This window comes from Mustela lutreola, chromosome 7, assembly GCF_030435805.1.
Source record: "Mustela lutreola isolate mMusLut2 chromosome 7, mMusLut2.pri, whole genome shotgun sequence".
In the NCBI taxonomy this organism is placed as follows: Eukaryota; Metazoa; Chordata; class Mammalia; order Carnivora; family Mustelidae; genus Mustela; species Mustela lutreola.
The window spans coordinates 59,073,968-59,085,620 of NC_081296.1; the positions used below are offsets into that span (position 1 = coordinate 59,073,968).

The 11,653-nt window shown below is 37.5% G+C and overlaps 1 protein-coding gene across 1 annotated transcript; it reads left to right on the plus strand.

The window, feature by feature from the left end:
- Nucleotides 1–10,675: 10,675 nt before the first annotated feature.
- On the plus strand, nt 10,676–11,653 carry LOC131835279 (olfactory receptor 4F6-like). The gene has a single exon (XM_059179638.1). The coding sequence runs from the start codon at nt 10,715–10,717 to the stop codon at nt 11,651–11,653; it is 939 nt and encodes a 312-aa protein (XP_059035621.1). The 5' UTR covers nt 10,676–10,714.

Below are 11,653 nucleotides of genomic sequence, written 5' to 3' on the forward strand. Positions count from 1 at the left end.
TGAATGCAGCAGATCCACATACAATATGCTTCAGGATCACCAAGAATACTGCAGTTCACATGACTGCCATCATTACTATGTAAGAACTACTATTTGGAGAAATAGTTCAACAAAGGTCTACCTATAGAAATTGACTGAGTCAGAGCTGACTTTATTTTATTTACCACAGAAAATAAACGGACTTCACCTACTTCCATCATGAAGAGTTATGAGAATAGAAAACTGAGCTGATTTGTAGGAATAAACTTAACATTGAAATACCATTTTCTGGATGACATTTTCTGGGAACTAATAATTGTGTTTATTCTCAATTATAAATGAATACCTCAAATGATAAATATATCTCATTGTAAACTTATGGACTTAATATATAAAATGTGACTTTGAGTCAATCAAAATCAATAAATTCTATTTTTTAATTCCTAATTCAATTTTAGTTTAACTTAGAAAAGAACAAAATTAACTATGTGTTACTTATATTTAGCCCCCAATCACAAACTTGACTTTGTCAGTTTAAGATGCTATTTTAGTTTTGTGTTTAGATTTGAGTGATTAGGGGTGCCTGGGTGGCTCAGTGGGTTAAAGTTTCTGCCTTCGGCTCAGGTCATGATCCCAGGGTCTTGGGATCGAGCCCCGCATCGGGCTCTCTGCTCGGCAGGGAGCCTGCTTTCCCCTCTCTCTCTCTGCCTGCCTCTCTGCCTAGTTGTGATCTCTGTCTGTCAAATAAATAAATAAAATCTTTAAAAAAATTATATTTGAGTGATTATAAGTAGAAAGAGAATTTTCCTTAACACTGTCAATACTTTAGATAAATACAAACCAGAGCTTTTTGCACTTTTGTCTACCTTTGTATTATTCTATATTTCTAGTCATTCCAATATTGAATCACCTGGTTTATTTTTTTAAAAAAAAGTATAAAAATAATAGCTATTTCAAAGGAGAAAAGTCATCTTGGGATGTGCAATTAGAGGTCCTGGATTTCTTGAATATGGTTTCTTGGTCAAATAAAACATTCCCCAAGAGTTTATATATCTAAGTTTGATAGTCTTAGATAAATGTCAAGCCAAAAATGGTAAGGCATATTCGATTTAAATTGTTTCTACATTTGTAATAAATTCTTTATTAAAGCTAACATTTAACATTTTCATTTATTTGTTTCTACTGCTCTCTAAATAAAATATGCTCAATTAACAAAACTAATGTCTATGTATTTTGTCCAGTGTGTTTCTAGGAACTTTTCCAGTAACATTTCTGCTACCTCCATGTAAATTAACCATTAATACCTCTTTTAACATCAGGCACCTGGGTGGCTTAGTCGGTTAAGCATCTGCCTTCAGCTCAGGTCATGATCCCAGGGTCCTGGGATCTAGCCCTGCATCTGGCTCCCACTCAGCTGGAAGTCTGCTTCTCCTTCTCCCTTTGCCTGCTGCTCCTCCTGCCCCTGCTCATGCATGTGCTCAGGCTCGCTCTCTCTCTCTGTCAAATAAATAAAATCTTAAAAATAAATTACTTCTTTTAACACTTTGGTATTCATCTGGATGGGAAGTTCTTCTTCACGTGATCATTGCTAACCACTCCTATCTTTCAAATATTTCACTGGATTCTCACTGGGCTTTTCCTCCTACTCTTTGGTAAATTCCTTCCCAGTAGCAGTTTGCTGGGGTTCTCTCAATCAGCTCCATCACCAAACTCAACGTTCCTAATAATTGTATTTTTGTCCTTTTCTCACTCCATATTCTATCCCTTAGGGACAAACATTCCCTTGGCTTTAATTACCATATCATCTAAGGGCTTTTATTCTTAAGCCACTGTAGTATTTTTTGAGTTCCTACTTCATAAATTTGTCTACTGACTTGATGGTTCAAGGGCATCTCCCATTCAGCAGATCTGAAACTAAACTCATCTCATCCTTGAACCTGTTAATCTTTCAGGTCCCTAGTCACAATAAGTAGTGCTAATATTTACCCAGTTCTTCAATGTAAAATCTAGGAGTAATAATGGACTCCTCCCTTCCTGAATCCCTAATATTCATTAAATCTGCAAATGCCATTAATTCCAACTTCTAAACAGATCTTAAGTATGCCCCCTGTTCTCTTCTAAATATCAAATATTGTATAAGACTTCACATGTCATTTTTCAAATAGAATATTAAGTCACCTATGTGACTTCCAACTTCAATTCTTGTTTGCCTTCATTCTCATTATCTACATTCAGAATGAGAGTTTGTTTTGTTGTTGGTGGTGGTTTGTTGTTGTTGTTATTGTTGTTGTTGTTGTTGTTTTGAGAGACAGAGCATGGGTGCACACACATATGCACAGGGAAGAATAGCAGAGGGAGAGAGAGAGAGAGAGAGAAAATCTCAAGCAAGCTCCATGCTCAGCTTGGAGCCCAACATGGGTCTTGATCTCATGACCCTGAGATCATAACCTGAGCTGAAATTAAGAGTCCAACACTTAACCAAATGAGCTACCCAGACATCTCAGATTTTTTTAAAATATAAATATAAGCATGTGATCCTTCTATTTAAGACCCCCTCACATACTTGCCACTACTCTTAAATTAAAATACAAACTCTTTTTCAAGATTAATCAGGCAACACAAGACCTGGCCCTCATCAACCCCTCCAGCCTCAGAGGACAACATGCTCTTGCCCCACAACCCCAGAGGCAATTTGGTTTTCTTTTGCTTGCCTGAAAAAAATATTATTTCTTATCTTAAGGTTTGCACTGGCCAACTATTCTTTCTGAAACATTTGTCTTTTATGCTTTATTCATTCTTTAAATTTTGTGTTTTATCAAGAAATGCTTTCCAGAACCTGAGTCCAAGAGAGCTCCTTACATTGTATATTATTACAGCATTCCCTAGTATCATTTCTGTAACACTAGACATACTCATAATTTCTTATTTGTTGTATGTCTTCCTCATTACATTTTGAACTCCATGTGAGGAAAGTCTGTGTCAATCATGTTTACTGCTATCACATCTGTATAATAGTACAGAAAATCTTTGATGAATATTTATCATTAAATAAATGAATAAAATCAACAAAGAGTTTAAAAAGAGCAGTGTTGAATAATTTGTTGATTAATATCTGGGCTTTCTTTTTAACTTTTATTTTATATATTTTTTTAAGATTTATTTATTTTAGAGAGAGAGTGAGAGTGAGCAGAGAGCAGAGGGGCAGAAGGAGAGTAAGAGCTTCCTCAAGCACACTTCCTGCTGAGCATGGAGCCCAACATGGAGCCAGAGATTCCATCTCAGGACCCATGAGATAATGACCTTATCCAAAATCAAGAGTCAGTCACTTAACTGACTGAGCCACCCAGGCACCCCTCTTTACTTTCATTTTAGATAGAGAGCTACATCAAGCTGCAACAATTAACACAGAGGTTCTGGTACCCTGCACTCACATTTCCTCATGGGAAAACCTGTAAAAGTATAGTTCAATACTACAACCAGAATACTGATGTTACCACAGTCAAGATGCAGAATATTTCTATCAGCACAAGGTTCCCTTCTGCTTTCCTTTTATACCCACATACACTTCACCCTGCCCCTCCTTCCCTGACCCCTGGGAAGTGCTAACCTGTTCCCTATTTTTATCATCTTGTCATTTCAAAAATATTACATATATGGAATCAAAGAGTAACTTTTGGGGATTGGCTTTTTTCTCAGCATAATTCCCTTGAGATTCTTTTCACTTGTTGAAGGACAACTGGGTTGTTTCTAGTTTGAGGTTATAATGAGTAAAGTAGCTACAAACATTAGAGTGCAGGCTTTTATATTTTCATTTCTCTGGAACAAATACCCAGGAGTAAAACTGCTGGATCATATACTCAGTTTCGGTTTTTGGGTTTTTTTTCTTAATAAACTGCCAAACTGTTTCCCAGAATGGCTGTAGCATTTTACCCTCTTACCAGCTATGCAAGACAGACCCAATTTCACTGTATCTTCACCAGCATGTGCTGTGTCACTATTTATTTTTAATTTAGCTATTCTGATAGGTGTGACAAGATCACTCATTGTGGTTTTACTTTTCATTTCACTTACAACTAATGATGTTGAACATCTTTTCATGTGTTTATTTGTCATCTGTACATCCTCTTCAGGGAAAAAAGGTCTCTTCACATCTTTTATCCATTTTCTAATCAGATTGTTTTAAATGCTGTGTTCTTGGAAATCTTTATATATTCTGAATACTAGTCCTTTATCAGATACATGTTTGGCAAAATGTTCTTCCTCTCTGTAATTTGTCTCTTTATCTTCCAAACAAGGTTTTTCCCAGAGTAAAAGTTTTTAATTTTGATGAAGTCCAATTTCTCATCTCAGTGTTTACATCTACCAATTGTTTCTCCATTTAGTTTGAAATCTTTCAAACTTTCCAGTTTGAAATCTTTCCAGTTCTTGCTATAAAAATGATCTTTTAATTGCAATTAGGACACATGCATGCATGTTATGTAATGAGACTCTGAGTCTTATTTATTTATTTTTTTATTTATTTTTTTTTAAATTTTTTATTTTTTATAAACATATATTTTTTATATACATATATTTTTATCCCCAAGTCTGTGGGAAGAAGGGGTGGGATTCTGAGTCTTATTTAAATCTTCTGTTTTAACTCACTTTTTGTGATACCGCTCTTGCAGGGGGAAGGGGACACAGTCTCACCATTACCAGTGAAGGTAGAAGTCCAGGGGTACACTTGTTAGAGGTAGGTGGAAGTGGGAGTTCCAGGGCCCAACACAGTCCTCACTGACCCTGCAAAGGGGGTGGCCTCACTCCCATGTGGCAATAGTGGAAGTCTCAACTCTCTTTTAGAACCTCCTCAGATACAACCCAGCAGGGAGAAGGGAAGTGCCTCAGTACTGCTGAGGGGGATGTAAGTCCAGGCTCTCACACATTCTCTAATAAACATGGGGTATTTGGGGGCCTTCTTACAAGCAGGCAGAAATGAAAGTCCCAGACTCCTGCCCAGCCTTCTCTGACACCAGCCTGGTAAAGAGAACACAGAGAGTGCCCTGTTACAGCCCTGTGAGGGTATCAGTCTAGATGACCACTAGGTCTTTGCTGATGTAGGTAAACGTAGGGCCACAGCTTGTTCTGTGCTATTTGGCTGAAGTAGAACAGTTATTGTCTAAAACTTTTCTACCTTACTATGTTTCCCTTTTCCTGGGTCCTGGCTTGGTGAGAACAGGCTTTTAAAAACTCTGCCCACCAGCATTTCCCAGTTACCTCCTTCTTTAGCTCCAAGTGTGTGTGTGGTAGGGAGGAAGTAGACTTGCATTAGAGAATGAAAACAACTGCTTTCCAGCTGCTCACTGTAGTCCATGGATCCTTGTTCATTAGGCCTTTAGGCCTTTCACTGGTGGTCTATTATTGACACATCTTCTCCTGGGAGATGTGGGACTGTGTCTGCTTGCTCTTACCATCAGCCTCTGTGCTGTCAGCAAGCAGCACCTGCACATGGTACTCTAGCATGTAACCTTCTGCACATGAAGTGCTCCAGCTCCTCCAGCTCCTGGGAGGAAGAGGCTGATAGTGCAGAGGTGTTCCCCATCCCTCCAGCTCAGTGACCTGGGTTGAGATCAGGTTCCTGCTCTGGCTGCCTTTAGCCCCAGTCCAGCAGTGTGGGAAGGGGGATAGAAAGGGGAAGGGGAGAGCAGGTCCCAGAGAGCCACCTCCTGCCCCAAATTCCCTCCCCACTGCCCTATTAGCTTCCTTTTATATTTGCTTAGTCATAGAATTAAAGTACCTAATCCCCTTTTCTTTGCCTTTTCTCAATTCATTTTCTGTATCTCTTTGTCAATTCTCTGCAGTGAAATCTACTGATAAGTTTCTTTTTGCTGGCTTCAGCCAGTTTAAATCTTGAGCCAGTTTTAGTTGGGACAGACTGTAAATCAGTGGACTTAATCCTCTCTAATACTTTAAGGTCTCATCAATTCTGCATTAACAGACCCTGATCCTCTGTTAGCTCAGCAGCCTTCTTTGTTGCCAAGCAAACCCAGGATCCATGCCCCAGGGGATCACTCACAAACCACAGTGTGCCCGATGCTTGGCTGGAGAATTTCCTAGGGCTTTATTTCTGCCTAGATTCTCCCTCATTCATCTTAATATACTATTCTGCCTGGTATCCAGTTGGCCATTTAGAATACAGGCACATCAGGACAGAAGTACATTGACATGATAGAATGATTTATGGGGCTGTGGAGTATTCCCTGCCTTGCAATAGCCAGTGAGGCAGGGAGCTAACAAGAAACTTTCCTCCAATCTTGGAGTAGCTGTGCTTCTTCCAAGCAATTAAATTATCTTACTTCATCATATATATACTAACTCATGTCACTGACCATGCATTTCTATTTATTTTTAAATATTTCTGCCTGCATTATTCTCCAGCTTGTATCCTTACTTACATATTTTGAAATGTCAATGCTTTTCAAAAATTAATTTGACACTAACCATGATTCTGAAGCTATTCTAAAGAATTATGATTTTCCATTGGTTCTCAAAAAGAGAACATAAAATACAACTCTAAGCAAACACAGCTCAAAGATAGACACTTGACACTTTTGGACCCCATGAGAGCCTAAAGATCAGATTCTTTTTATCTACATATCAAATATAGATAAAGCCTTACTTCTTTACAGAAACAGTTGTTTCAGTTGTTTTCAGTTGTTTCAGTACCTTGTCATAGGTCTTAAGAATGAGCATCTCCCTAAAGGTAAATATGATCTTCTTACAAACACTCAAAATAACCTGGATTTTTCCTCTTTTGTGTTTGTATCTGTTTTCCACTGATCTCTTCAGAAATTAATCCAATAATGTACAAATTTTAGTTCTATCTAGTCAACTCAGGAAAAATAAAGGTTAAATGCATTCAAGAAGACTTTCATCTTCTAAACTCCACAAAGTTTGGGACTGCAGATAAACCTACAAAGGTAAACATTTGCTATAACTGATAATAGGAAAGTGATCTATTTATTACCCTCCTGTCAGTTGTAAGAATTATCTTTACATATTGGGGGTTTTACATGTACATCTTCAAGTCTGGTCCTAGAAGTGGTGGTATGTCTGTCCACTCAGGATATGTTTTCATACCCCCAGCCCCTCATCTCAGTGCATCTAAGCATTTCATCCCAAAGATCAGGGAATTTTTTAAAAGTTTTTTATTTATTTATTTGAGAGCAAGAGAGTGAGAGACAGTATGAGAGGGGAGAAGGACAGAGGGAGAAACAGAGTTCCTGTGGAGCTGGGAGCCTGATGCAGGACTCAATCCCGGGACTCCAGGATCATGACATGAGTTAAAGGCAGTCACTCAACCAACTAAGCCACCCAGGCATCCCGATACATAGGGATATTTTTACACAAACCAAATCTTCCCTCTTCCCCTCTGTTGCGTTACCAGGCAATTTCTTTTTCATTATTTCTCTCAGGGAGAAACCAATGCGACTCAAAGATTTTGTCCCCCAGGAGAAACTAATAATGGGCTTGGCATTGGCCTTCTCTGAGACAATAGTAGGTCATTCTCCTGTGCATCTAATTAGCTTACTTCCTATTTTGAAGAATCCTATATAGCTTTGTCTTTGAGGGAAGATTATGTACAGAAAATAAGACTGAGTTCTCTGAATTTCTGTTCTTCCAAAAATGTAAATCCTGTGGCTGAACAGGCAGGTAGGAAAGGTTTTTTTAATTATAAAACTGCACCTGCATGGTTGTGTCCCTCTCTCACTCTCCCTTAACTCCGCTTCAGTGTCTGTTCCTCTGTAAAATATTAGTGTCAGAAGTTTTCTTGTTTTGAAAATATTTTTGTCCTGTTATTCTATGTCATCACTCATTTATTTTCAAATTTCAATCATTGCATTGTCTTATCAAATCAATTCTACACACACAAACACAGAGACAGACACATGCACACCATTTGATATGTTCAATTTGTGAAGGTTTTTCAAGATTCAGGTGTATCTGATTTTTGTGCTCTCCAAATTATTTTAAACTTTTCTTTTCATTGTGTAAAACAGACATCTGGCTTCAGCTATTCATGCCTTTTTGAGAATCAAATTCTGTTTTAAACAAAAGGAAGGAAGTCTTAATCCCCCACCTCCAGGATTCTGGTGTGATTCCCTCTCCTTCAGTATTACTTTCCTCCATATTTGAAGGAATCAGCCAATGCCTAGACTGAGAGGCTATTCTCAGAGTCAGAAAGCTTCTGGCCCCATGCCAGGGGATAGTACAGGTACAGAGGAGCTGATAGCTCTAAGTTCTGAGATGGAACTGTTTAAGGATTGACCAGGCTGTGTGATGAAACAGGAAAGAGGGTTAAGAAGAGCAATTTCCTATGTCAAGGGAAAAAAAAAAAAAGTCTTTCAGGAAGGGAAGGCCAATTTTATTTTATTTTATTTTATTTTATTTTATTTTTTAAAGATTTTGTTTATTTATCTAACAGAGAGAGACACAGCGAGAGAGGGAACCACAAGCAGGGGAGCAGCAGATGAAGAGGGAGAAGTAGGTTCCTTGCTGAGTAGGGAGCCCAATGTGGGGCTCCATCCCAGGACACTGGGATCATGACCAGAGCTGAAGGCAGACACTTAACAACCAAGCCACCCAGGTGCCCCAGAAGGCCAATTTTATTTTAAATAAATAAAAACTCAGGCTTGAATAGGGCACTTCCAAATAGGTTAAAGTGATCCTTTCAAATATAAATAATTCTAGATTTTTCATGACTCTATTTAAGCAGGTATAGAACATTACTGAGGAAGACCCCTGGACTGGACATTAGGCTGACTTCTGACTCTGGCTCTGTGAATATATCACTGGGAATGCACTGTCTAGCCATTTGAATGAAGTAACTGAACAAGATTCTCTTGAATTTCTTTCCCACTTCTATACAAATCTATAATTCTGATTGTCTTATTTGTTTAATATGTTTCTATATTTTCTATTTAAAGATGGGTCTCCCCAGGCCCTCAGTGACTGAAAAATATTGTATCTCCAGCAGGAATGATACCAAACTAGATGGAGTCTTGGCTTCTGAACTCCTGAGAGCCTCACAAAGTCACCAGGGTTTTCTATAAAGGCAGAGAAACAAGTGCATGGTCTTTTTCTCCCTCAGATCATGTGAATTTCCCCATCAATGATATATACTAATTCCAGATGTTTGTAGTAAAAAGGGCAGAAATCTCTTCACTCAGTTAAACACTCAGTTTTTATGTACATAGAACAGGATTATGCCAGGAAATACAAGCTTAGCAGAAGATATTATTAAATCAAATTCTCTATGTATTTGTGAGGGCTACTGATTTGTTTCTTCTATGAATAATTTAGTACCTATTTCTAGGAAATTCATTCATCACTTATTTCCTAGGCTTTTTCTATGTGCCAGCCACTGTTTGAGGCAGGTGATGCAGTGTTGAACAAAGCAGAAAGGGTCTTATATCAAAAACTTTAATATTTATTTATGAAAAGCTATAAATATTAGAATGAAGGTAAGTAAAATAGTGCCTGGAGGCTGAACGGATGCTTTTGATCAGTTACTTCCTAATTTTTTTAGAGGTGATTCACCTGTCAGTTCACTGAGGCATCATGTTCAACCACTCTATTCTACCAAACCTCATTGCTGCACCCATGATTCATATGCTTAAAATCTTAATTTGTCTTTATCTCAGTGGTTATTTTCCCTCTAGTTGACTATTACTTTCCATCCTTCCAGTCAAAATATACCTAAAACAGTGAATGGAATCCCAAGTAAATTTCATACCCAAGTGTTTGTAATTTAAACTATGGCGGGTACCTAAGCAAAGATGTGCCATGTTCTACCATTGCCTTTTTTTGATCATCATTTTATCCTCCCTATTTGGTGTCTAGGAATTTATTTCTTCCCCTCACCCTCCTTTTATTTTCTTACACACTTTCCCATTGGTCTTCATTCTTCCCATTTATTTATGTGTTTTTTCCTGCCTATCCTTTACATGCTACTGACTCTGACTCCACGACTTTGAATATACTCAGTTCCATAGTTTGAATTGTGATCGTCCATATTATAATAATTAAAGTTCACAAATAGATTATATGTTATAAATGGAAGTTTAGAAACTTTAGGATAAAAGGTTAATGTAATGTTGGATTTTCCTGTTACAAAAATAATCACTCAAATTCCAGTACAAACACCATTTCAGCATACAAACCCAAAAGTAACACATAAAAAACAGACTTCAAAAATGTATTAACTGTTATTATGTTAACTGTTATTATTCTATACTCATTTGTAATTTTTGTTTAATTTTATTATTCTTTATTATATTTTCAAATGTCTATTTTTTTGTTAAAATTTTTTTTGTATGCTTATGTATACTCTTCTTATTTTCTAGGCATCAATACGTATTATTTTTAATTTTTATTATTTTCTTTTACCTAAATTCCTTGAGTTTAATTTGTACATCAATTTCTAACTTCTTAAGTTGCCTGATTACTCCATGTACTTGACTAAATAAGAGCAATTTAATGCAATAGACAGCCTCTGAGTGCAGCTTTAGTCATACTACCAACCCATACTCTGGGTTCCCATTATTTCTAAGTAATTTACTATCAATTAAATAAAAGATCTGTCAATAATAAATTTAAATTATCAACATTTAACACATTGTGTGAGGCATTCCTCAAAGTTAATTCCTTCTCTCATTTCTTTCAGGTCACTTCAGAGTCTTCCCTTCCCTGTGATTCAATGGACAAAGTAAATGGCTCTGTGGTAACTGAGTTTTTGTTACTGGGACTTGCACAATCCTTGGGAATGCAGGTTTTCCTTTTCCTTTTCTTCTCTTTGTTCTATGTGGGGATTATCTTGGGAAACCTCTTCATTGTGTTAACAGTAATTTTGGATTCTCACTTACATTCCCCCATGTATATCCTGCTGGCCAACCTATCACTCATTGACCTGGGCCTTTCATCCACCACAGTTCCTAGGATGATCTCTGATCTTTTCAGTGATTGCAAAATCATTTCCTTCCACAACTGCATGACACAAATGTTCTTTATTCATGTCATGGGAGGAGTTGAGATGGTACTGCTCATAGCCATGGCATATGACAGGTACACAGCAATTTGCAAGCCTCTCCACTATCTAACTACTATGAATCCCAAAATGTGCATGCTTTTGATAATGGCTGCTTGGATCATTGGGGTGATTCATGCTGTGTCTCAGTTTGTTTTTGTCATAAATTTACCTTTCTGTGGCCCTAATAATGTGGGGAGCTTTTATTGTGATTTTCCTAGAGTTATTAAACTTGCATGCACGGACACTTACAGACTAGAATTTGTGGTCACTGCCAACAGTGGCTTCATATCTATGGGCACCTTCTTTTTCTTAATTATATCATACATCTTTATTCTGATAACTGTCAGACAACATTCTTCAAAAGATTTATCCAAAGCATTCATCACTCTGTCAGCTCACATCACTGTAGTGGTTTTATTTTTCACTCCATGCATGTTTCTGTATGTGTGGCCTTTCCCTACCAAATCAATGGATACATTTTTTGCCATTGTGGACTTCGTTATCACTCCTGTATTAAATCCTGCCATCTATACTTTAAGGAACAGAGATATGAAGGTGGCAATGAGAAGGCTGAGCCGACAAGTTGTAAGTTCTAGGGAGATGCCATAA